We start from the raw sequence: 27,993 nt of genomic DNA, 5'->3' as shown, positions 1-27,993 counted from the left end.
GTTAGAGAAAACTACCTTTAACTAAAAGGGAGAATGGACTGATCTGCTTTGTTTTAACTTTCAATTTGCTCTTGAGGTGTCTTGTTTTATGCAACTAATTTGACAAATAAAGCTTGTATATGTGCTTTAATGTGCTTCTCATAATTGCCAGCTTCATTTGATTTAAATTGTCATTTCAACACTCATATTTTGCTTCTGATTTATTCATTTTTCTATATTTTTTTCTTATTTCTTTTGCATGCAAGGCTTTTTGTTTCTTTTATGGACTGCAGTGTAAGCAAACCCATCCAACCAACTCCACTTCGGGGACCACTTTATCTACGGATTTAGAATGTGGCAAATTAATTCGAGAGGAGAAAGGGATTCGGACACAGTCCTCAGTTCATACTGTGTAATCAGTTTTACAAAGAAAAATGTTTCCAGTAGAAACTGTTTCTGCTAATTGGTGTTGTCAATGATATGTATCTGCTAAGCATAAATGGCCATAATTCCCTATCCCTTTAAGATAGGAAAACTCATGTATGTTGAATTCAATGCACCAGAAACGGATGTGCATTGTGTGTCAAAACAGGGGCATCTCAGGGGTGTATAGACTCCGAGAAATGTGTCTTTACAGGAATCTGTATGTCATCAAATGAATGGTTATCTTAGTTCTACCTTCATGCATTAAAAATAAGCAACTCTTTTCTCACGAAAAAGTAGATTCAGACTTTCAATAGTGCAAACCAATGAAAACAAAATGCTGACTGTGGAATTCTTTTCGTCTTTGTGAACTTTTTTCCTCCTTCTTTCTCCCTGTCCCATACGTTCTGTAGAGCCACACTCTTTCAAAATACCCAAAGCCCTAGCTTTTTCTTGTAACTCCATAACAGTGTCAATTTTTAATTCAAATTGATTCCACCACTTAAAATGTATTATTTACACAAAGACTCAAAGATGTCTTAGATTTTAAGGATTCAAAAACGTGATCCAGAAAATGAAACTTGAAACCTCTAGTGTCACAGATGAGCATGAGCCAAGTTGAACACCAGTCAGGAAGGCACAACACAGCCAAGAATGATCCCTGGGTAGAAATTCATTAACATCAAGTTCTCAACATTTACTTGTACAGCTTAACAATCTTCTGTAGGCTTAGATGGATAGTATGCTCAGAGTTTCAAAGGAACTGTGATATTTTTTCAAGCTATAGATTATTTCTTTCAAGCTCCAAGCAAAGTCCTAAGCTAAGAACTAATGCATAGCATCTTCTATTTTCACTCGCTCACACTCACTCTTTGCATTGATAAACATCTTTCCACGAGATGTTATTTCATTCCCTTCCCACTCACCCAGGATAGAGTGGTTGTTCTGGTAGCAATCTTTTCTGAGCGTTGCCACGTTCACACTCATTTCTCTGGATCCTTTGCCATTATCAATTCATTCCAAGTGTGCTGGGGAGAAGGGCAAGGAGGAGAAAATAAATAGAGGAAAGAATTTCCATACACATTAGTTACAGATCTCTATAGATTTATTTTCCACTTGGGTTCAAACTGCTGTAAATAATTCCCACTCTAACTCAGCTTGGTGACATAGAAAGCCAACTGCATACTTAATTGTTTGTGACGAAGGATGTCTGCTGTTCCTCTGGGTTTGTTTCCGCTTCACAGTCAGTAGGGGAATTGAAGATGCCTTTAATCTTCCCCCTGCACATGGGATCAGTTGGTCTTTGTTCTCCTTAATGGGATTACCTTTTGACATATGAAATGATCCCCCAAAACATATTTCTCAGAAGTAGAGAATCACCATCTGTGCAGTCATGTAGCATTTTCCCTTCTTTTTGCTTAGCTTTAAATGGCTTCCGACTTTTGAATCACAAGTCTTTCCAATCAACTCTATATTTCTCCAGTAAAGTCTGTTTAGGAAATTTGACTCTTGCCCTAATTGTTTCTCAGTCTTGCTTTTTTCTTTAAATAAATGTACTTTTAAGAAAACATCTATAAATGACACTAATATTTATTTACTGTTATTGAAGTGAAAGCAACACACAGTTTGCCCTAGGTCAGAGTTCCCATTATCATAATCAATAGAATCAGATGTTGGGATAAATATTATATTATTCTTAGTTTCATATTTTATTGATTCTGTATATAGAAACCACAAATTGCATAAATTTATATTTTCAAGGACTATTTAATAAACCAAAAATGCTACCAAAAAAGTTCAAGGGTGATTGATGAAGTATGGACTATCAGGGTTAACGATGGCAAAACTTACCTTTCTATAGAGACTGTCCTTTAAAAGTGTAATTCAGAGGTTTGGATAAAAAAATGACCCCTTACCAAAAGTAATTATCTGTGTACTACTTTAAACTATATACTACCTAATTCTGATATTTATATACTATTTTATGGTTTTCAAAGTGTTTTCACATTTGATCCTTTCAACAATTTTATTTCAGCTTTACTAATGGAGGAATACATATCAGAGTCAGTGACCTGGAGTCCTAGACTTCAGAATCAGAAGGGAATTTTCTAAATCAGACAAACTTGGGTTTGAGTTCTAGTACGGCCACATGCTGAATGACAGTAGACAAGTGACTGATTTTCTCAGAGCCTTGGTTTCTTAATACGTAATACTGGGATATAATTTCTAGGTCATAAAGTTGTGCTGAAGGACTATTTTCAAAATGAGTTCCATTGGCAAGTGTTACTCAAATAAGATTTTTATGGTTAAGTAACCATGGAGTACTATGCTGAACATTCCTTTACTGCATGACATCTCAGTGTGTTTAACATGTTACGATGCATTGAGAATTCTCAAAAAGATGGAAGAGTAGCCAGCATTTCCCAAAATTATTAGGTTGCAGAATATTTTTTCCCAAAGCATTTTAACAGACCGGTGTTCTACAGGTCATATTCCAGGGAGCGCTGATGTGATAGGGTATCTCATCCAGTGACGACATACAAAACATCTTGTACCATGCCTGACATGTATTTGCCTTTCAATAAACAATGATATTTATTATTTAGGGAAATTTTTAAGTTCTCTGAGCTTCGATTTCCACATTTGTAAAATGAAGGATAATGTATTGAATTTATATATCTGCTGTAAGAGTTAAATGAAGTAATATAATGACATAGAAAATGAAATCATCTGTAAAAGTCCTGTTAATAAACATTGGTTAACAGATGTTAGCTCCTTATAAAGAAATTAACTATTGCTTTCTGGTCACATGGGCAGTAAGCAAAATTTATCAAACATCTAAAAACATATCTAGTTTAGAAAACAGGTTTCCCAATTTAGAGGCTCAAACTATCTTGAAGACCACTTTTCCTCACACAAGCATTAAAAATCAATGTCAAGGTCATTGCACCCAAGAGAAGGACCCAAATTGATAATACATGAGAATCTATAGGGGAAGTCGTGAACTTCATCCCCAGAAACTCTAATTCAATTAGTCTAGAATGAAGGCAGGACGATAGTAGTTTTTTAGGGCACGCAGTTGATTCTAGTGCGTAGCAGTGCTCTAAAGCAAAATCTTACCTGTATAATTGGCACTTAATAAATCATTGCTATTTATTGATTGATTCTCAAGAGGTGGGACCGCTCATTCCAAGCAACATATACAGCACATATTTAGCCTTCATTATTCAATAGACCCTTTCCAGGGAGAATTTGAGAAGAAACTGTGCATTATCTTTGAGATAGAAATTTTATTATATTCAATTGATAATCTTCGTATTTCATTGTAAAATGGTGCTAGGCCAACACAAAACGGTCAAGTAGATAATTTACTGCTCTCTGTGCCCTTTTTCTCTCTTAGGGAAACTCTATTCATCAGACACCCAGGTTCCTTACGCTCCTCTTTCTCTTTCAGGCATGCTCTCAGACAACCAGTTCTTGCCATTAAGGGAAATGACCGCTAAGACCCTAGTGACCCCACCAGGGGCCATTGCATTTTAAGTGAAATTTAGGAAAAAAGGCTTAAAAAGAAAGAAAAAATTTCAAACTCTCTCTTTTTACATCATTATTTCTCAGACGTCAGGGTACCTCAGAATCACCTGAGGAAATTATTTAAAATGCTTATGACAAGATCCTCCAGAGATCCTTCCACAGTAAGCATAGTCCGGGTATTGGCAATTTTAACAAAACCTGAAAATGAATGCTTAAAACTAGTTGTACACATTAGTTTTCACAAAAATTAGTTTAACTATAGCAGTTGACTCCAAAATGAGGTAATGTACCTAAGTTTCCACTAAAACTATCTTCAATAAAAGAGTTGATTTCTGTTAAAAAAAATTTCTTAACATGAGTTTCTTTCCCAACCATTCTAAATAGAGTTGTTTTACTTAAAAGTAGTTGGTATGTAGGAGTTTTCTCTAAAGCTAGATTGAATACAGCAGCTTTACCTCAAATTAGGTGGCAAGTGTGAGTTTTTGTTAACACTGGCAGGTTACCTGTGGATTACACTTTGAGAAATATTGTCTAAAGTTAGGAGGAGAATAAGGAGGTATGCAAGGATTGAACAAGTACACCAATGTCTGTGGATCACGTAATGTCTCATTTGTTTCCTAATAAGACTATATAGCCTAACGCAATAAGGGAAAAAATAAAGCTTATTTTATTTTGGATTAAAATTATACATTGAATTATTTTAGAGTTTTTCTAGAAAAATTGAAACTGCCTAAGGAATACATGGGTAGGGACCATGCCCTTGGGAAAATCAGCTGGATCATATGATTATAAACTTATCCAAGGAAAATTATTTCCAAATACCTCACTGCATTTGACTAGCATTGTATTATGTTCTCTATCAGCCATCTGTGGCAAAGCAGCAAAACAATAAATCTCAATTAGTTTCCAAATGTATGACCCTTATACTAGAAGGTCTATTTCTCCATAAGCAATTTGAAAGGAGCCTGAACAGCCTGGAAAATCGAAAGGAAAGCAAAGCGTTCTCTCTTCTTGTACTATTTTCTGCACATCTAACTGTGCCAAATGGCATTATTAATTAACTCTTAGAGATAATGAAAAATTTCTGCCTGATGCTGCAGTTTTAACTTCCCTTTAGGAACCATCTCATTATGCTTCTTACAGTTATGGAATCTTATGTCCAGATGCACAAGCATATTAAAATCATTTTTGCTTGCAAAATCCTCTCTACAGGGATGGATGTCAGAAAATTGGATTCTCCTTTAAATTTTCAAAGAAATTCTATTTACAAAGATAAGGGCATTCTTGTGATAGAAAACTAACTTTACAAACGTGTTGTGTGCTTCACACCCCACAGAATCTGAGCTTCACAGTTGTGAGTCCCAATACAGCTATTTGGCCAAATTGCACAATGCTGTGTTTCTACGTTACAATGTCTACATCCGGATACACACAAAAATAATGAGTAAGACCTGAGTGGTGTAATGAAGTTACTGCATTTCTTCCATCAAAAAAATTTTAACTTAGCTTGACCATAATTTTCTTTCTGCCCAACTATTCAACTGGAGTATTCAGACTTCAAATATTCAGAATTTTCAACTTCGAAAAAGAATATTACCCTGATCCCTTAGTCTTTGGCAGCTATAAGAACTAAGAAACTACTGTCCCTAGATAACCCACCCTAACATGGTATTTATCTTTCCTCAGTGTCACCTGCCACATTATCAGATGCTTCCAAGTGTCCTCTGCTTTATTCCTTCTGTAGCCTGATCAACATATTTAGCAAGTGGTTTGGAGAAGTCTCTTTAATCAGGTTATGTCCATAATTGTGCAAAGAAGCTTTCCTTTTCCTGGAAATCCAAACATTTATTAACTAACAGAGAGGCCAGAAAGCAATTAACATCCATTTGGAAATAACTTTTCCAATGTACAAGTTGGTACTGTCTTATAAACCAAACGAACTCTAAAAGATGTTTGTGGTCTAATGGGAAGGTGACTTGGGAATCACAAGCCAAGAATTCAGGTCCCTGTGCTGCTGCTGAATGGCTATGTGTTTTTGGGTAAGTCATTGCACTTCCCTTGCTTCTCACAGTTATGAGGAAACTGAGGAATCCTCATCTGTGGAATGAGGGGGGGGTGGTGTTTAATATTTTCTTCCAACCAGGGTATCTTTTAAGTCTAGTAGAAAGTGGGAAGGAAATAAAAGTATAGAAGCAGTGGGGGGAAAAAAGCTTGGAGGTTATATATATTTATAAAATATGTGTATATTTTATAAAATACATATGTTATATGTGTATATAAAATATGTGTATATTTTATAAATATATATATTTAATAAGATTGTGTGGTTGTCTTGAACATATTAAATTCTTATTGCAATAAACAGAATTACCTTGCCGTGCCTGCTCTGGATATAGAGAAAGCCAGCCATCATGGCATCAAAGAGTGAGAGGGTTCCCATCCAATCAATCATGAGCAAATCATCATAAACACAGGGAAGGTGACAGAAGTAGAACCATTCTTGACTTTGATAAGCCTACAGACTAGATTAAAAAGAAAAAAAGAAAAAGTACAAGGCATATACCTAAGAAGCTATTCAAAGCTATGGGACTGATTACATACTCAATTACAATTTCAGGAAGGGGAAGATCAATGAGGCTGGAGTGCACAGGGAACACTCTATTCTGTAGGCGGAACTTCAGTATTTCTACTAAAGACAGACAAAGGGAAACAAAGGAAAAGATGATGTGCTTTTATTTTCCATTGCTTTTACCCTGACCCTTCCTCCACCATCAAGCATCAAGGTTTTTATATGTACTGCTTCCAAGCTAGCAATGAGTCAAACTCTTAGCTTCTGAGTTTTAAGTAGACTTTAAAAGTTTGTAGTAGACAAAAATCTTGAAAACCATGGCTTTCAATTTCAAAATCCAGGTATTTTGCTGAATAAGTTAGTTGTTTTAATTCAAAAAGTTTATCTCTAATTAGCAAGAGCCAAAACCCAGAAGACCAAGGTTGGGGAAACACATATGATGATGTTTTTCTACCTCGTTTTTCTACCCCTGATCAGTTTTGGGCCATCAGGAAAGAAAGAATTGGAGGAAAGTCATTAAAGCTTAGATGCTACCCAAATCCCTAAGAGGAGGTCTCATGACCATCCTTCAGCTAAGTCCTAACTCAGAGGGACAGGAAAATAGAAACCTCAGGAAAGTTCAGGAGGATCCTGAACAGAAAATGCTATCGTTGGGTTCACAGGGTATAGTATAGGAGATGGCAAGACTTGTAGAGAAATCTTACATCCAACTGTCCGCTGAATGGTAGAATAACAATGTGTAGGCAGTGAGCTTATTAACAGTTTCATAGAGTCCTACTCAACCCCAGAGCATTCAAGAGAAAGCATCCAAAAATCCAACCCGTGGCCCTTCCCAACCAAAAGTCTTGTGGAAGGGCCGAGAGAACTAGTGATCCAGAAGACTTGAGGTTAGAGTGAGGAAGACTCAATGTGTGGACCTGACATGGAGACCATGGTGGGGCCACAGGCATCTCAGAGGACACAGCAGAGACAGAGAGCAGCATCCACTGTCTGGTAAGATATCACACCTCAATGGAATCCAAAAGGACAGAGGGTGGCCATGGACCAGCTGTTCCCATCATCACCCATGCCCAGGCCACCTGTAAACCTCTCCTAAGCCCAGATGCCCCGAGGAAAGAAGAGAAGGAGAAGGCCTGCATTAACTGAGCTATTAACCAAAAGAAAACTTACTTTTAAACCAAAAGTGAGTTAGCTTGCATTGACAAGATCCACTAGCAGATGGAGACCTCCAACCTGAGGTGAGTTCTATTATTTTTTTTAACGGCATCACACAGTTTTTTTTGCACACCTGAGTTTATAGCTTGAGAAAAATGTGTACCCACCATGTGTGGGTGCAAGCTGGTGTTGCCAAACCAGGTTTGTTTTAGCCCACCGCCCAGAAAGCCAAACACCAAGTCAATGAAGTTGCAGCAGAAAGAGTGTTTAATCACAAGGAAGCAAATCTTGCTTCCATGCAAGGAAGCGAGAACGTGAGTCTCAAATTCACCTCCCAGAGAATAGGGACTCAAGGATATTTATGGAATAGGGAGCAAGGGGGTCTGAAATGGCGAGAAAGGTAATTGGAGGTGAGGAGAGGTGAGGTAATTGATGATCTGCACAAGCATAGTCAGACTTCATGCCTCTTCATAGGACACATGTTCACAAAATGGTGGCGTTAGCACAATCTGAGGGTGGAGTTTTTTAGCCTCTTGATGTCAAAAGGCCGCCAATTGGACATCTGCACCAGTACAGTTGATGAATTGGCGGTCTCAACCAGCCTGAAGTGGACAAGGAGTTCTAATTCCTGAAAAACAGCTCACCCACCCATTACCATGGTGACCCAGGCTCCAGGGAGATGTTATCTATAGGAGCCTAGTGGGAGTCAGATAGCATATTGCCGAAACAGCACAGTTTACAATGGGTGAGTTAAACAGCTAAAAGCTATAATCAGTAATTGCAAAAAGGAAACAACCTTTAGTTCCTAGCTACTTAATCATCAATGGCTAACTCTCTGCCAGTTTGACTGGTATCCCAAGGACTCTACCTGCAGTGCACACATTACTGCTGATAACTAAAACCCTACATCACAGGGTCGGTTTACCTCGAGGCCAGGGCCATTGTCTGTATGAGGAGGGCCATGAAAAGAATTTCTTTGAAGTTTAGTGTTATGGCCCTAACTCAGCCTCTGAGTTGCTAGAAGGACCAGGTGCTCTTCTCCCTGAGGAACGGGAAAGCCAATCCCCATGGTATCATCTCAGGCCTTCAGCACAGAGGTCTTGTCCTGTACACATGAGGCCAATATTCAGAGGAAGTGTATATGCTCTGAGCTTGGAAGAGGGGCTGAGGCAGGCTCAGATGATGTAGGGAAGCCAAAGAGAAGTCAGAGGGCCAGAGAAGAAAGTCACACTGGCCTCTGACATTAACTCCCAAGAGCAGAAAGGCATTGTGGTTACTTTGGATTGGCCTGAAAACCAACATTTCTGTGAATTTTAAGCAAGAAGAGCTGCTCACCTCTGGATATGTGAGACCCACCCGAAGCTTATCCTCACTGCAGAAACAGCTCTCTGCTCTGTGGTCATGAAGCTTGGCTGGACCACTTTGCATGCCCCTCTCCATACCCATCAGCCAGTTCTGTGCCCTTTCTGGAGCAGGGAAAAGTTTAAACTGCTGTTGAGCATCCTTCAGAGGCCATGGGAGACTCACAGGACAGTGTCCAGCTGGCTTCTTGCTAGGCTTCTCCGATGACATTTCTCTGCTCTAGTGACAGCTTCCTCTGAGAGTCTGGGACAGAGATTGGGCACAATTTCCTTGTGTTCTTGGGTCCCCACACTTACAAGGCTGCCCTCACATTTATTTGCCTTATCCTATCCCATGGGAGTTTAATCCCAGAAGTGGCAAGTGAAGGGCCCCTTTTCAGGTTTTCCTCAGCACCCACACTCTCCCATCACCTGATTGGATGTTTCTCCTTGAAAGCAGATACAGAAGAGTCCTATCTTCACCTCCATCCCCAGTCCTATATGCTGGATCCTGAAGGCTCTAGGGCACACTTTTACAATTCAAAGTGCCTTCTTTTTTCTTCTTTCAAACACCTGGCTATTGTAATTAATAGCTTCAAAGACAGCAACAGCTTCTGTAGATCCACAAAAATCTATTTAAGAACTCAAAGCTGAAAATTTAACTTTTTTTCTTTCTATGTCATCTCTACCCTGAGGGCAATGCATATAAAAGATTTGCTGTAACTTTAAAAGTGGGAAAAAAAAAAAGGTGAGATTCAGAAGAATTGGAAAAAGCACATGGATTGATATCAAAATGTTACATCACCTCAGTGTTAACCTCACTTTTCAAAGTTTTCCATGAAATTATCCCTCCTGTTAGAGGAGAATGAACTTACACATCCCTATACCCCAAGAGCTTGGGGGTACAGCCCTGGGTAGCCACCCCAGGTGAAAATTTCTTTGAGAATTGGGGTGGGTGAAATGAATGAACGGGGTCAACTGTGTGGTGATAAATGGTACCCAGACTCTTGGTCGTAATCATTTTGCAGTGTATACAGATGTTAAATTATAATGTTGTACACTTGAAACTTATGTAATGTTATATTCCAATTTTACCTTAATCTAAAAATTTTTAATTAAAAAATAAATTAATTAAAATAAAAAATTCTTAAAAATATCTAAATAAACACATTATATATATGTGTGTGTGTATATATATCTCTCTCTCTAGAAGACCTCTCTAGAGAGAGAGAGATGTATATCATGCTATTCCACAATATACTTACATTTATTTTAATGGAAGAAAATTTTTCTAAATGAAATCTTCAAATAAAGATGAACCCAAGAAAGATGATCCTTGTGTATCCCCTATCATCGAGTAACTCTGTGCCCCCCAGAGGTATATTTTTATGGTTCGAAGGAGCTCAGATAGGAAAACAAGGAATTCTAGGGTTTGCATTCATGCAAAGAATTAGAAGCTTAAATCTAGGATCTGAGAAGAAAAAGGTGTTGGCACCAGTCCGCAGGTGTGGGAGCAAAGATGAAACAGAGAAGATAGGTAAAAGGACACAGAGATGGTGAAAACATGGCATTAAAAGGAACTGGGAAAAATGACTAAGTGGAGTCTCCCTGGCTGCAGCCAAAGGGAAGACAGAGCTGTAGGGAGAGGTCACCTACCGCGAGTCAGTCTAAAGCAGTGAAGATGCAGAGAAATAGGCTGAGCAAGGAGTGGTTTCTGGGTCACAGGTGAGGATAAGGGTGGGTGACCACACTTTGAAGTTTTAGTTCAGTATCTAGATTTCCTCCGCCCTGAGATTTTTTGGCACAGACTCAGGAGACAAGAATCGGCTTCCTAATTAGCTCTCAGGCAAATTCATCATAACCACTATTCTGGAAGCTAATATGGTAGCTGACTCTCAACCTCTTGGATTCATTTTTCAAAAATTCCAAGGATGGTTGCATGAAAGGTGACCCAGGGATTCTGAATGAACCCAGAAAACTGATAAAACCGGAATAAATGATACCCATATCCTGAGTTCTGGAACACAAGAGCTTCACACAAAGATGGTGCACACACAGACACTCTAAGAGCCTCCCTCCCACTTCTTTCACATAATTAGTGGGGGGCCCACTGAAACCTGATCTCTGCTCTTACATCATCAATTATCCTGTGAAGAGGTAATACTCGTGCAGATAGGTGACTAGACTTCCTAATGTCATAAGGTAGCAAATATATGAATGGGACTCCTTTGTCCTTATTCCTTAAAAGTTTCCTGACTCTAGGCCCAAAACATTTTGAACATTCTAGATTTGTTTCCACATCAGACCTCAGTGTTTCCAAATGTTAAGGATGTGGATACTTAGACCTTCCTGTTAAAAAAAAAAAAAAAATTCATTGGGACACTGCCTCCACAGAACTATGGTAGTAATTTGACCAAATGAAGAAAATAGTAATAATAATCCCATTATTTCTCAATAAACTATTCCTTGATATTCTATATTTTACTCAAAATGGCCTTTACAAAAAGACTTCGAGGCATAGCTTGCCTTCAAGTTAAGCAGGTCTACACATAAAATGAAAGATTTTTACGTCTACATAATGAAAATAATATTCTCTATATCCTTCATCCACGTGTAATGTGAAAATTTACTGGACAATCCCACAGAATATTTCAAGTGTCTTTAAACAAGGAGCTAATAAATCAAAGAGAGAAAACTAAACAAATGTAAGATTTGTACTATATTCTTGGCTAGGCTGGAGCTTCTAAAAAGTAATTTTTCAGAAAAACCCTTCAAGGTTTGCATCCAGAGTAGTTCTCCTAAACCTATCAATAAATGAAAGCACTGAATGCGTAAGTGTTAAATAGACAAGGAGAAATCAATGTGATATTCACCAATCTGATGCCGTTTGCAACCTGTGTGAAAGCAATTCCTAGTCAGCCTTGCCCGGGTTCTTTCAATATTGCCAACACAAATCAAATTCCAGCACAGAGCTTTTCCTACAACTTACAAAAAAAATCATTTTCCACCCCTAGACTATTTTTTTCTGATGCAGTTTATTTTAGGTACAGAACAAGAAGAGCTTGATTACTCCTGCCACCCCTTCCAGGGCAATATTTGCAACACAAAGATGAAGGTGTCAGGAGAGAAGAATCATTTATGTTCAGGTTCACACTAGTACCAAGAAATCAAATATTTGGGGTTAATCCAAAGCAGGTGCCTTGCAGCCAGCAATTATAAAAAGAAACAAGCCAGAGAGGAAGAAAGAGGAAGGCAGGAAAGAAGGGGGCTCGAGAAAGACACACCACCCGCACCAAAGTGGAAAAGAATGACTTTCTGCAGAATAAACAAGCAAATCCTTCTCATTCTAAATCCAGGAGAGCTACAGTTCTAGTTGAAGTTTCAGCTGCAGTTTCTAACAGAGTAACTTCCGCCCCCCAGTTTCCCTTTTTTCTGTAAGAGAAGTCACACACACACACATCCACCACTTTCTCCTTCGTAGTGTCAGGAACAGCCTAAACGGCACCGACTTGGCTTATCACTCTAAATCCATTTATAAGTGAATTTTCCTATCAAATTTATCATCACAGGGATTCACTGTAAATAGGTTCATAACATGGACATGATAATGTTTATAAAAGACAGGAAACGGCAGTTAGTTCTCGTTTTGTTCTTGTGTTCGAGCGCCTATCCTTTATGGACAAGACACGAGCTGTCATAAAGCTTATTACTACACAAACACTAAACATGCTATGGGCTGGGTAAAACAAATAATAACAGGCCTTGAAAATTCTATGCTTTAAACATGCATAGAACCTACTTTAAAACACTGGTATAAACAATTCAAAGAGATTGGTGTGTAGAAAGGCATATGATGGATAAAACTAAAGAAGTATCAATTTTTCACTGTTCCTCCCTTCTATCAAGAAGAAAAAATACGTATCAGTGAGTGCCATAGACTTAAATATTTTCAGTGATGTAGAAAATTTTATTTTCAAGAAATACTGTACTTACCACGTGCCAGTATTGTGCTAAGTGTCTTGCATATATCAGCTCAATGATTCTCATAATAGCTCTATGAAAAGGATTCTACTATTGTTTCCGTTTGACAGTTAAGGCAACTGAGTCAAAGAGCAAACAAACACCTTGCCCAGTGTAACCCAGCTACTAAGGAGCATAGCTGAAATTTAAACTCCAGCATTCTCACACTAGGGGCCAACTCACAACTGTAATTCACGGTCGTATATGTAGACCCATTAAAAGTGTACTCCATCCACCAGAGAAAAATGAGAAGACCTAGGACCCAAGTCACCAGGGGAATTTCCAGTCTGCAAAGCACTGGAGGATACTGCTGGGGTATCCTACCCCTAAATTCTCTGCCTCTCGAGCAAGGTAGCTAGGTGGACATTGTTATGTCTGCTACTTTCTGGCTAAATTAGAGTTTAGGATTTTAAAACTTCATGCTTAAGCATAATTTTTCTATGGCTCTGTGAACATGAGGGAGTTCTTAATACCAAGATCAGAAGTGGAAGCTTTGGAAAACTACTATAGTTTTGATCCTAATTCAGAAGCTCAATTTTTATATGTTGCATGTATTTTTAATTCTGAGAATAGATGCAAATAGATGAACGAACATGAGGCCCTCCTAGGTCACTCTGGGCTGTGAGATGACCTTCACAGTTTCATTCCTGTGGATACGAGAGTGTGTGGTTCACTAGAGTTCATGGCTGGCAGGGGCGTTTAAAGGTTGTCTTTCCTTGTGACTATCGCAAAAACTTGGACACAGAAAGGTCAGCCCCAATATCTTGCCATTTTCTTCTTGACAGTTGTAGACAAAGTGAGAATCAAAAAGAAATCATAATTTGTGACCAAAGCAGAGTAACCAGACCACTGATAAAACTATATTTATATTCACCCTCACACTGGCAGCGAGAAATAAATATTTGGGGTTAATCGAAAGAATGAAGATGGTTGTTGTATCTCAAGGCAATATAAAATTTGGAGGGGGATTTCCATTTTTAAAGAAAAACTGAACTGAAACATATTGTCAAGATAAAAATCTATGACTGCCCCTCTCCCCAAAATAGGAAAGGGGCGGGGGTTTCATCAAGTCCCTTCCTGGTTGGGTCTCCTACCTGAGCAGCACTTGGAGACTCACTTTGGGTGTTTTAGTGCAAAATAAATTCAAATGTCTAAAGTCAAATGTTTGAGAATTCAAATAAAACAGAAAGATTGGGCTTTCTTAACATATATTTTATGGGAAGGGGATCCACAAAAAGCTGTTTATAGTGACTTAATAAAAAAAGTATTAAGTGAGGTGTGGGAGATTCGAATGAAAGCAATTGAGTTGGGGAGTCAGATGGACTGAGTTCAAATGAAAGCTTTTCCCCTTATGAACCATATTTCTTGGGCACGTTACTTAATATCTCCAATAGTAAATTTCACCATCTATATAATGGGCATAGTAACTCCTTCCTTATAAGGTTGTTGTGAGGCATATGTGTAATAGCATATGTAAAATCCTTGGCTCTTTCCTTCTCTCTCTCCTTTCCTTCCATTTTAATGATCTTCCTAAATCCAGAAATGTTCTGTGCAAAAAAACCTCCTTCCGTTGAAATAAATTTTTGCATATAGGTTGCAAAACGCCAATACAACACTATCTACTACAATGATACTATAAAACATTCATTTCACCTTAGCAACACATAAACTTCACATCACATAATGTTACAAAAATCATTATATTTCATTTGTGACATGCTAACTATAATATTTTTGGAAGTATAATTCATAAAAATATTTCTGAATTTTTTTCTTTGTATGACATGACGACCCTTTCAATTCACTGAAGCCACAACTTAACTATTTGAAAGAAAATTAACATGCATGTCCTGAACTTTCATTTTTTAGTACCATAGAAAAATGAAAATGAAATTCAAAACCTATAAACATTTCTGCATAAAAGAGACAAAAAGTCATATGCAAACAACTGGTTTTTTTAGAGATGTTTGTCTGGTAGGCCAATAATTTACCTCCAGGTAAATTTACCTCTGGGATCTAAATTTCTATGTCTGCTTTACAAATCAAGGAGAAAAATTTAAAATATTGCTTATTTAAACCACATCAACTTTTTTGTGGAACAAAACGGAGTGTAAATTTTTAGAAAAACATGTTGCACATTGATATGCAAGGACCACACAAGACATTTCATACTTTGACACATAATACATCAATTTCTTGCTATCAGGCGCTCACAACGTAGAGAAATCATCTGGTGGCGTGTTGTCACTTGACTTTCAACTGTATTGATTTTGTCACTTAATGCTAAAGGAGTGCAGCTTGCACTTCCATGCACTTTACCAAAGACTTTGGGTTTTTAGAGGATATTTCAAGAGTAATCTCATCAAAAACAATACTACTTTATAGAAATCTCGATAAGCAGGAATTTGTCATTCAAAGATCTTATCTCCGCTGGAAGAAATGACAGCAAATTATGTTTTATTATGCCATTTATATACTGTGCATGTGAATAGATATAGTGTAATTGTAATAGATATATATACATATAGATGCCATCTGCATATGCATAACTTTATAATCATAATTCCATTTTCTTTTCGTATTATGCCATCATCTTTGCTGTGCAGTTTTGTACCACATTATTTTCATTTCAACCACAGCTGCATCATTGCTGCTGCCAGATCTCTGTTTTTTGGAGAAAATATACAATTTAAAATTGTTTTTTTTCTTTTTTTTTATCAGAAAGGAAAGTCATCAAGAATTAGATTTTATTTTAGGAACAAAGTAAGGTTTCATGGGAGAAAAAAACAAAGCCTTGGTGTAGAGAAGGTTTGTTCATTTTCTATAGCATTACTGAAGTGTCCGTATGCCTTGATAAACCTATCAATGTTTGGATCATCTCAATGGGGGAAATGACTTAACTTAACTCTATTTTGGTGTCTCAGCAAAGGTAAGTTGTCTCTTTTGAGAGCCTAATTGGGTAGTTTTATACTAATGCATTTGTGAATGAAACCCCAAAGTTTGCCCAGCTAACTTGCTGCCTCAGTTTCCCCAAGCAGAAAAGGTGGGAGGCCAGTGGGTGGAGGAGGAGGTATGGGAACTGGCCGGGAATTGACTTTGTGGCATAGTTGCCTTAGATCAATATCCTGTATTCATAAAACCTAGGTAAGAGACAGATCAATGGAGGACGGAGACAATTTGGTTAAACTGATGCTCTATTATTTCATGTTCTCTAGTGTCTCTCTTTCAATGCCATCATGGAAGAACTGGGAATCTCACTCAAAAATCAGAAAAAGTTAAAGAAAAAGTCAAGAACTAAGGGGAAATCTTCCTTTACAAGTATCCTTACTTGTCATCAGAGACAAACTCAGAGAAAAGAGACTGTGGCGTGATCTAAGAAAACAGCTTTAGGAAGGTTTCAGGAGGAAAAAGAAGATGCTCGCTGCAGGTTTTTGGAGAAAGAAATTCTGACAAGTGTGTGATGTGTTTCCATATATCTATAAACATAACTCTGATTATGTATATAGATATAGGAAATACAAAAGTTCGAAAAGCTCACATAGACAGATATTACTTGGGAAGTGGCACCAGTTCTTTTGAAATGAATTTCTATGCTCACTTATTTTGCCTTTTCTCTTTCATCCCAATAAATTGCTGTGTGTGCTTTCTAACTAATAATAAAAGAACAGGGTTTTTTGCCAGAACAAGTTTGAGTGTCGGTTTCTTCCCCATTACTTGCTCCCATTCACGATGTTTGTTTGACTAATGTCATCTGCTGTCAAGTTTGTCATTTTGATAATCCTCTTATGTTCAGACAGACAGACAGATAGCTCACACAGTCACTTCTGTCTGAGTTAAAAACAAATTACTTTTAATTTATACCAAATGCATAGTTGTTTTAGTAAAATGAAACCAATCATCTTTGTATTTTAAAACCTAATTTCACAAATAGTTTAAATGGCACTTGGAACATCAGTGAGTATAAAATAAAAGAATACAGAAATTCACTCAAAAAATACAAAGTGTCCACCACATTCTGGGCACCATTTTAAGACCGGGGGATACCACGGTAAGGAAGACAGATATGGTCCCTGCCCTCACATAGTTTATAGCAAAATGAAAGAGAAAAACATTCTACTACTCAAAGCAGAATTAGCACTTTCTCATGGATGTCAGAGCAAAAGGAACATGCAGAAGTATTTAACCTGGGACTGAGAGAAGGAAGTCTTCCTGGAGGAAAGTACAGCTAAGTTAAGATCCAAAGATGGTGTCTTAATCAGGTGCTGGGAGGGACATAAGAGAGAAAAGGCAAGCATTCCGGACTGAGGAAGCAGCATATTCAAAGGCACTGGAAACAGAGAGTATGGCCAGAATGATAGAGGAAAAAGGAGTTTGGTGTGGCTAACATGCAAAGGAGGCAATGGGCCTGACAGGGAACAATCACTCTGGCTGAGAGTAGAGAAAGAATTGAAGGAAAGAAGACTGACAGGAAGAAGAGAGAGAGGTTGCCTAGGAGATTCTGTCGGTACCCAGAGGAAAGACAGTGTAGCCTGGGCCAGAGCAGTGGCAGAGAGACCACTGGATGGAGGAGGTAACTTGGAGGCACAACTCATAGGGCCAGAGATTCAGAAAGCGGTCTTTAGGGAAGAGTAGGGTCAAGGAAAATTCCAGAATTCAGGAAGGGGATGGGGGGTGGGGAAAGGAGGCTTAACTGGGGAGTTGAGGTATTCATTGTAGTGAGAAACAATGGGAAAGGAGCAGGCATTGGATCAATATTTCATATAGTTAAATCACATTGGTTTCTGGAGGATTACTCGGTAACTGAAAGAAACTTTTAATCTGGTCTCTTTAGAGTTTAAGTACAAAAACATTTCCAGACATGAAAAGAAAAAAAATCATCTTTAAAATAGTGATAACAGATATTGGACAAATGTTTTTCTGTGATTGTAATTAACACTCAGATTTTGGATCAATCAGAATTTTATTAACAATACATAAAAGACAATGTAGTTCATAAAAAACGCATTAAGATGCTTACATCAAAAAATTAGAGATAGAAATATGGTGAATCCAACTAGCTGAAGATGGACTAGAATGATACTATATTAGAGGGGAAATATGAAGTTTATTCAGTTCACCACAAATTATATACCAAAGGCATTCTATTTTATATTTTCTAAAATGTAACAGTATGATATTTTTCCTCTCATTTCAGAAAATACTACTGTATCTTTTCACATAATGTTACAATAACTTGTGGGAAAAGAAGTATATTAACTTCTAATATCAAAAATATATTGTGTGAATCAGATTTATAGATATTTTAAAGCCCACTAACCACTTCCTTCTTCACTTATCAATAACCAAATTTTCATTCAAGGCATATAATACTTGCTATGAGTAACTTTGTTAAAAAAAATATATTGAACTGGGAAAAATTGCAGAAGAGGACTTTTTCACATCAACTACTAAATGCAGTACATAATCACCTCCTCGCCTCCCAGTATTTTCATTCTGAAAGCACGTTTGGTGTGCAAGCATGTGCATATGTTTGTGTGCGTGTTAGGGTGAAAACAGAGTAAGCTGATAAGTTCAGAAGAGAGAAAAAGAAGAAATTGCAGAATCTCTGGAAACTAGTCCAGAAAAATCCCTGAGAACAACCATTAATTTTTGAGATTTTCATCCCTTTCACTAAAGAACATTGACTCATACCCAGTTATGTAGAAATCAATGGCAAAGTTAATTAAAAACCAGATCTAACATTTCTTCCCTCAGCAATTTCTTGATGCTAATAGAAAAAGATTGCTCAGGTGAAATATTCAAGAAGAGAGAGAGGTCAATGTTGGTTGAAAGACAATGTTCACTGTTAAGATTTATTTTCCTGTCAGGTTTCAAATCTGGGCTTTTCTTGCCTTTGGGGTACAGAAAAGGGAAGAAATACAATTCACTACTTGCATTGACCCCATGGGGTTGATGATACGTCTGGGGCCCAGACTTTTCAATTCTTAACCTAGAAGAAGCTGGAGAGAGACAGAAATAAGGAGTGGATTAAAGAAAAGTAGATGAAGATAAAATATATTTGACCAGCATATTTTTTTTGTCCATCTCAGCAGTTATTGCTTTAATTTAACTCTTTGCCTGACCTGAAAGAACTAAGTGGGTTCTTAATCAAGAAGCTCCTGTGACTGTTATTTCAAAGGAGGAATCATATGAGTGTCTATTCTGGGAAAGGTGTTTCTAGGAGCTATCTATGCAGTGTGATTTTTAAGGAGACATAAAGTCTACCAGTCCCAAAGTACATGGCCCACCAGATTCTCTCCAACATCAGTGGGGCCAATGCATTGGGCAACAAACTGGAGCCTTGTCTGAAAGAGGCCCAACTTACAATCTGCTTGTTAAAGTCACTGATTAGTTGACTCCTCCAGCTTAATGAGAGGAGGACAAGCATTAACTGATCAAGGAGGTCCAAAGGAGTGTCGCAAGTGTACAGGGCTAGGGCAAGCAAGCATTCCACCTGAGGAAATGGAGAGCTTGGAGAAGGGGCCTACTGGGATGGAGAAGAGGTAACAAGAGGCAAAAACTGGGGCTTCAAAGGCACACTCTATTCTCAATTTTGTTCAGATTTAGCTCTTCAGATGAAGAGAAACTTCTTCCAGTTACCTGTCTTAAAAAAATGACCATGAGGAGGAAAAAATTAGGACAAAATAGGCATCATAAATTCACTAGAGTGGAGACATATACCATAGTTATGAGTAGTATCTCAAAGTCCCATAAGTCTTGGGAGTGAAGTGATCCTGAAACAGTGGAGTTTAGAATCCAGAAACACCTATGCTGGCTTTGCAGGTGAGTGTCCTCATAGTATGTCACAGGTGCACCAGAGAGACTAAAGCTTTGCCCCCAAAATGCTCAATTAGAGTTTTTACACAGCCCAGTCAGTTAGCTGAGACTCCAAAACGGATTTGCAGGCATGTATTGTCTGGTTGGTTTGTGTATTTAATCCATATCCTTCTTCCTTCCTTTTCCTCCTCATTTCCCATCCCTTTTTCTTCGTTGGTAGAGTATCCAGACCTCCTAGTTTTCCCTGAACAGTTCTGCATTAAGCTTGAAATTGCGAAGTCCTATAGGTCTCCTGCACCTCACAGGAGTGACCCAATTTAGACAATGAGTCATAGGATATTTTACTCATTGGTCCTCAAGCTTCCCCTTCTTGGCAGCCATACAGTTCTACTAAGAAAGCTGAAACCTCTACTGATAATTAAAAAAGGTGCCTCATCCAAAGGAGCCAACGGAAGGCAAGGGACCCCTACCCCCCATCAAAGTAATCCAGGATGACCTGGAAGGAGTCAGGTTGACTGTGACACTTCATTTTGACCTTATGAGAAAAATTATACATATGTATATATAGATATATAGAGAGATGAAAAGATAGATGATAGACGATATAGACAGATAAATAGATAGATAGATAGATAGATAGATGGATAGATAGATAGAGATGGATAGATAGATAAATAGAGATGGATAGATCATTGTCTCAGTCTGACCTGGGCTATGCTCTCCGTAAATAGCAAGGGCATGTCATCAGATGTTAATAATTGTAATAAAAAGCTATCATTTAACAAAGATGTGCTAAATTCAGGTGCATTGTATGTAATTCACAACATTTGTTCATATAACAGTCATAGCAACACTAACGTAATATTATTTTTTACAGAGTTAAACACTGAGATTCAGAGAGGTAAGATAGCTTACCCAAGGTCACTTAACTATAAAATGGCAAATGGTCACCACAACTCCTCCCACATCATCACAATGACACCCAGCTCCGTCCTAACTCTTAGAGACTAAGTACTATTGGCCAAACTCAGGCTTTGCCCCAAGCATACATGATCTCATAGTATGCTTTCAGCAACCTTATGAAGCTGGCACTCTGTGTTATTGTTTCCACTACAGAAAAGGAAACTACAAAAAAAACAAAAAGATTAAGTAGCTCCCCAAAGTCAGACTGCCTGTTTAAAGAACAAAGACTCTAACTTCAATCTATCAGAATCCATGGCCATAACCATTGCACTATACAATCTTATCTTTTTGTCTTAATGTATATCTTGACTCAATATTTAAAGAAATATCCATAGGGTAATTAGTTATCTCTTATCATCATTTAATAGAATAGAGAGAGAGATAGCTATCAATATTTCCTGGAGGCAATATTTAAGCATACCAATCCTTTGCCAAGGCACTTAAATAGTAAAATGTCATTTCTAACCCTTAACATTTAATAAAACAAACTCTCCACCAAATCTGCAAACTAGTTGTATTACTGATTTGAAATTACTCTTGGAAGACTTCTCATTCCTAAGGCAAGTCATTCAAATCATAATTAAAACATATGGATGGCATGATGTGACAGTTCCTGTGAGAGTCTCAAGCCTCATCACGTGACCAGACATTTCATTGGACACCATTACATTATCAACTCCCAGCTGATTATAAACTTCTAGAAAGGTAAATCAGAATATTTCCTTTAAATATCAATCACTCTAAAGAAATTGTTTAGCCTCTTGCATATAGTGGATAATAAAAAGTCTTCATGGGGGGCTGGCCCCGTGGCCGAGTGGTTAAGTTCGCGCACTCCGCTGCAGGCGGCCCAGTGTTTAGTTAGTTCGGATCCTGGGCGCGGACATGGCACTGCTCATCAGACCACGCTGAGGCAGCGTCCCACGTGCCACAACTAGAAGAACCCACAACGAAGAATACACAACTATGTACCGGGGGGCTTTGGGGAGAAAAAGGAAAAAATAAAATCTTTAAAAAAAAAAAAGTCTTCATGAATAATGAATGACAACCTTTTGAGCATATACCATGTAGACACCTGCCGCAAGTTTCAAAGAAGATATAGTGCTTGCCTTTGAGAATATTACAATTGAATAGGTCAAATTTCAAAGGTGAAAGTTTGTTGGGACACTTGATTTTTAGAGACTATAATTGTAAATGCCATTGAGTTTTCCAGGACTTGCATTCCCATCTACCCATGAGGAACATATGCTGGCAAATTCTGGAGTAAGACACCAAGAAATACAACAATTTCAGGCAAGACACACAAAAATAAAGATTTTCAAGTAACCAACATCAGAGAGAATTTTAAATGCATTGACAACATCTTCAGTACTAGTAGATCTGTCATTAAGTTACTTCCAAAATATCTCTGAAGAAGCAGGCTCCTTTTCCTTGTCTTCATGATGAATTCTGTACCCAGAGCAGCAAATTAAAATGAGACAATTTTTAATAAAGCCATGCCAAGATTTAAAAGTAATTTGGTAGCATTAAGCATAATAAACCAAATTAGAATGATGAAAGAAACATTTTCATTAAAAAGTTTTAAAAAATGACACTCAAAACACCCATGTAGGGATGGAATTGAGTCTACTTTATCTCAAGGGAACCAAGATAACAAATGACAGCTAGAATTTTAAGCTCATCATAACAAATACATAATTAGTTCTGACCTTTTCACAACATCCCAACAAATATAGTGATTCATAAGCATGCATGCTGCAAATGAAAATAATTGCAAGGGTATCTTTCACTGAAATGCTTAATGATCTCATCATAGATTTCCTGGATGATTTCCTTCTGACTTCCTCCAGAAAATAACGCTATTAGAAGCCACACACCAGGTTAATTTCATCAAACGAGAACCAACCACCATTTATAATTTGTGCCTGGCTCGTGTTTTCCCACTTATGTAGAACCTTTTTCTTCCCCCTTTCTCCCCACTTCCATCTCTCCATGTCTGAACTTGACTTAATGACTCAGGTCAAAGGCCACTGATTACATGAAATGTTCTCTGATTTCTTCCCATCTCTCTTCAATGACCTTTATCTGCACTTAAGCAATTTGACCTTAAGGTTATTTGGTCCATGTTGGTAACTTGCGTAGCATTTTGTGCCACGCATAGATCAGCCTCTCCACCACCACTCCCAGGAACTGGCTCACACAATGCAGGATGTTACACCTATTAAAACAAATGAATCCAACCAATGCCATTAAATTACGCCTCAAAACATAAAACTTTACTCATCGCCTCCATTCTTAAACTCTCCTGGAAAGAACTTGAATTCATATTTTCCCTCCTTACCTCCCTCTTTATGTTTTCCAGATCTTATTTTTCTCCCCAAATAGATAACAAAATATTCCATGTTCCCAGAAAATGCACAAGACACATCAGATCTTTCAAGCAAGGGTCCATGTTGAAGTGGGTGAAATGTTTGTATTTGCCTTGACAATCTCAGAAGTCATTTGTGAAATAAAAGGCACAAGTATAACCTAGACCCTAAAACTATGTAACATGTTAGCAAAGGTGCTTATACACCCACAAAATACATTTACTCAAAAATTTGGGACTAACAGACTAGAAGGAAGAAAGGAAGGAAGGAAGGAGAGGAGGAAGGATTCCTGGGTTCAGTTAAGAACTACTACCCTCACAATTATAGGAGTGATAGACTAGGATATAGAGATAGATGGATCTATTCCTCCACTGGGGAAGGAAGAGAGAGGGGCTTACAAGGTAATCTAAAGGAGGTAGGTTGTAACTGAGTTGGACACTCCTGGTGGCAGTGACGAAATGCTAGCATCAATTATCAAAGGATACAAAAGCTGGCTCTTTAAAGGGATGACAGGGGTTCTAATGTGTCTGAGATGATTTAGATATTGTGCTCCTTTAAAGTAGAAAGGTGGGCTATGAGATCTACCAAATACCCAGCCAGTTTTATTGCTCTATGTGGCATTAAAAGCCATCTAAAATTTGCGAGATGTGATTGTTCCTTTTACCCTGGAATTAGTGACCAAGACTGAAAAATGAGAAAAAAGCATCAAGTTGTCCACTTTCTAACCAATGCCACAAAACCTGTGACCAGGTACACCTTTCAGGTGTTATTAACTATCTCCCCAATCGTGCTTTCACTACCCTCTCCTACACCCCAACATAGGAAAGCAGAGGTCTAAAAAGGCTGAAGTGTGAGAGACTTTTCAGATTACCCATCTTGGAAAGTGGTAAATTTTCTTATGAGGGAGAGATGTGTGCCCCACCGCCATCACCAATCACATGAAGGGGGTTCCAGGCAAACCCATCTGAGAGGATGGGAGGCCTTCAAGCAGGAAAGACAGACATTTCACTCCCCCAGCAGATGCTTCTGCAGGTGACTAGCTGAGATGATCCCACGCCCATCTGAGCAGATGAAGTAGAAGATTACAGAGGGCATGGCCATTGAATCTGCCACTCTTTAGCATGGGGACTCTCCAGAGCAGCTTTGCAGTATGTACGGGATGAACAGCTTAATTGGAAAAAGAGCTGGAGCTCGTCATGAGTATATTCTCTCAAACCATCATTTTTATGACAACATTATTCTTCACTTCAGATGTGTCAAAGGATATTTTATCACCTTTAATCACAGCATCCATAGAATGCACAGTGGCATTTTTTTACCTCACGTTTGTTCCGACGGCTAGAGCGTGGTCCTAAGACAATGGGTTTGCTACTCTTGAGCTGTACCCCAAAATTTTCATTCCAAATCACATTGCTTTTGTAGTTAAAAATTATTAATGTAGCTATGAATCACGAAAAGGTGGTAATTTTGTTAAGTCAAAGATAAATAGATCCTTTATTTTACTAATAGCATAATTAGGATATTGGAGTGTTTTACTGAGAACAGAGGGAAAAGAGGAATCAATTTATGATTAAAATATTATTAAAACTCTGTTGTCTTACAGGTAAGATTTGGTGTCAACTCTGCAGGTGACTATCTAAAAGAGGTTCAAGATGATTAGCTCAGGTCACCTTAGTGGTTCTCAGAGTACCATTATAGGAATCGGACAGGAGATACTTCAGAAGCTGGTTGGGGCACCACAGAGGGGCTGATGGCCTTCAGGTGGTATTTTTGCCTCTATTTCTCCCAATGGATTTCTTTCTTTAAGGTTGACTAGATCGCCCCAGTTTCCTTTCAAGGGCCCGAGATGATTCTTGAATCTGGATTTTATTCTTTCATTTACTCATTGTTTAGCTTTGGGTAAATCATAAAATTTTCTCACTTGAGGGTCGTGGCAGGAGCTCCTGGCACAGTCCACTGGGCCAATGAAGGCAGTTTCATGAAAGCTTACTTCCTGAGGAGTTGGAAGAGCTAAGGTAGCAAGAATGAGGAGCTGTTACCTCTCCTAAGTCTGAAGAAGCAGTTACCAGAATCTGCAGACTCCCTTAAAAGAGGACCATCAAATAGGAGCTGTGGCCTTCAGAGGAGAAATGCATTCATTACAAACCTGAAGTCCAGATGGGATGCGCCAGTGGGACCACGAATTTTACTCTTTCTCAAGAGTCTGATCTTCGGGTCATGCCTCATATTGGCTTCACCCAGCCAGAACCCATATTTGACCCACTGGTCAAGAGAGTTCAATGATTCTGACTCTTAAATTCACTCTCCTAAACGAAAGAACAAATCAGAAAATGGATGTGGAGGTGCAAACAGAGACTACCCAGCACAATATTTTTCTTCTATATTAGGATTTATGTGGATCAATAAATAATAAGTACTATTCAAAGCTATAGGATTATCATTAGGCATTTCAAATTGAAATCCAAAATCTCCTGAAATCTACTTGAACTCACGTGGAGACCTGATGTTACAAGTTGTTTCTGCAAGAGTAAGAAGAGTGGAATAAAATCAATATAAGGAATTCTAGAAGTGGAAGGAGACAACCACGTTCAAGGCTCAGGAATTGGAGTCAGTAGACCTGGGGTGAGTCTCTGCTTGGCCACACACTATGTGTGTGAACTTGAGTAAGTTACTTCACTTCTCTCTGGACCTCAGCTTCCCCATATCAACAATGAGACTATTAACAGCACATCATATATCCTGCTTGACACAAAGTATTATTATTACATTATTATTATTAAAGTCAGAAGTTAAGATGGAGACAAACTATGCTATTAGGGAGTCTCTATCTTGTTTCAAAATAAAATCATAGAGAAACACAATGGGCAATCATAAGGCTCCATGTGGAGTTCAGTTAAACTACAGTATTCAGTGGCCAAAGGACCCGCACGCCTCCAGAATCATAAAGAGGTGCTTCTGCAAGCTCACATAGGGACTCTTCATGTGCATTGTCATCTTTAAATTGAAACATTCATTTCTGGGGCACATCAAGCCCAAAGAAGTTGTAACCTGGTTTCAAAGAACAGGAAGGTTTTGTCCTAAGCATATAATATACTCAAAAGCCAAAATACACCAGTCTGTGGGACATAGCTGGGCCTTTCAACAAGTGTCTCAGTCAGGCTCTGAGCATGAAAAGGATGGCACATTCAAGGAATTGATAAAAGAGGCTTTATTGAAGGGACTGTTTACAGAGGTAAGGGCAAGAATGAGGGAAACCAAAAAGGTTGGCATTATCATCCTTAAGCCAGAAGGGGCAGAAGGAATGAATGATGTTATCAGAACCCAGAGGGCTTTAGCCATAAGAGAGAAAGCACCCAAGATGGGCTGTGGCTGAAGGTAAAAGACACAGCCTCTGTTGACGCCATATGCCACTGTGAGCAGGGGAGTGAGGGAGGGTTATTATGGAATATTATGCAACAGGGTCTCCCATTGGACACACCCAATTAGAAGCTACACGGCCAGAAAGCTAGAATGAGGGGTATAGTCTGAGAAGTCAGCCTCTTTCCAGCACACAGAGCAGGGCACAGAAGTGTACAGAATAGATCTGCAAGGATGATGGGGAATAATCAGCACAAGCTCTGTGAAATCAAGTTGAAATTAAGAGCAAATGCAAAATTATCCATGAGAAAAAGATAGAGGCCATGTTCAGACCCAGAGAATTACTTTCTGTTCTTGAGAGAACTCCAAGAAATGAATGATACTCAACATGTCTTAATAGAGCTGGGTGAAGCACATGGTCAAACAATAGAAATGACTTCATGGTATTCTACCTCGTTAGCAGACATTTCAAAATATTCTAGGCCTGGCTTTAATGCCCATCCAAAGCCCCTGCTCATTCCAGGCCTCATCAGTTGGTCCATGTCTCTTTTAGTCCCTATTAAAGTACTTGAGAGATATCTCACTTGAAGTTGAGTCCAAACCCTCCTTGCCACTTGGCACCATAAGTAGAAGGATTGCTCACTACTTACATCATGCAGTAGCCACAAAAGTCATCCCCACAGCTTCTGCAGGATTTCAGTGAACAGTCCCTTCCCTGTGTGCTCACTGGGGCAGTGAGTTTTGGGGTCTGGCTGTTTTTCCCTGTTCAGTCAATCTGCTGTCTGAATGCAGTTCTTCTAGTAAAGCATCTCATTGCTGTGGCTTCCAGAGCTCAAATGTTAGGAGAGGTTATCTCTGGATGACAGTGGATTAAGTGATTGCTTCTCTTCCTTCTCTTCATTTTCCAAAATTTCCAATATTCGACAATGAAAAAATAAAGTGTTTTTTTTTTTAAACTGAGTCCTAGTGTTTTGCAAGTTTCTAAGTGGCAAAAATTGTTTATGTAAGTGCCTAGAAAGAGAAATATAACTTGGAGAGAGAGAGGGAATAAAACAAAAGGTTGAGATTAACTAAAGGCTTCTTTCTGTAGACGTGATTTTTAGTAAATAGTTCTCCATGCAGCAGCAATAACACTTGTTTGATCTTCAAAGTTCACAATGTATCACCAATAAGCTATTTATCTCAAGAATGCAAAAAGTTTTCTAATATAAAATAAATCAATATAACTTACCACTTTAATAGACTAAAGAAAAAATATATCTCAAGTAATGCAAAATAAAAGTACTGAATAAGATTCTATTTCTATTATGATATTTTTAAAATCTTCTTATATGAGAGAAACAGAAGGAAATTCTACGTTTAATAAAGATTAAATATCAGACTAGAAACATCAAACATTACGATTAATGAGAAAGTTCAGATATTTCTCTAAGAAGGAGAACAAAAGGATATTCACTAACAAAGCTACTACTTA

General features: G+C 38.2%; 1 protein-coding gene across 9 annotated transcripts in view; it reads left to right on the top strand.

The window, feature by feature from the left end:
* GRIK1 (glutamate ionotropic receptor kainate type subunit 1) overlaps window positions 1–16,702 on the top strand; it is a 362,404-nt gene extending 345,702 nt beyond the window's left edge. For 5 of the 9 annotated variants that reach the window (XM_070488745.1, XM_070488749.1, XM_070488747.1 and 2 more), the window contains 2 exons: window positions 15,739–15,825; window positions 16,233–16,693. In XM_070488745.1, the coding sequence (XP_070344846.1) occupies window positions 15,739–15,825; window positions 16,233–16,388 (243 nt within the window). In that variant the 3' untranslated portion in view covers window positions 16,389–16,693. The other 4 variants (XM_014866436.3, XM_044750995.2, XM_070488746.1 and 1 more) reach the window with 2 other exon arrangements.
* The last annotated feature ends 11,291 nt before the right edge of the window (window positions 16,703–27,993 follow it).

This window comes from Equus asinus, chromosome 18, assembly GCF_041296235.1.
Source record: "Equus asinus isolate D_3611 breed Donkey chromosome 18, EquAss-T2T_v2, whole genome shotgun sequence".
Taxonomy (NCBI): Eukaryota; Metazoa; Chordata; class Mammalia; order Perissodactyla; family Equidae; genus Equus; species Equus asinus.
The sequence above is the reverse complement of the archived record's forward strand: the minus strand, read 5'-3'. Positions and strand labels throughout refer to the sequence as shown.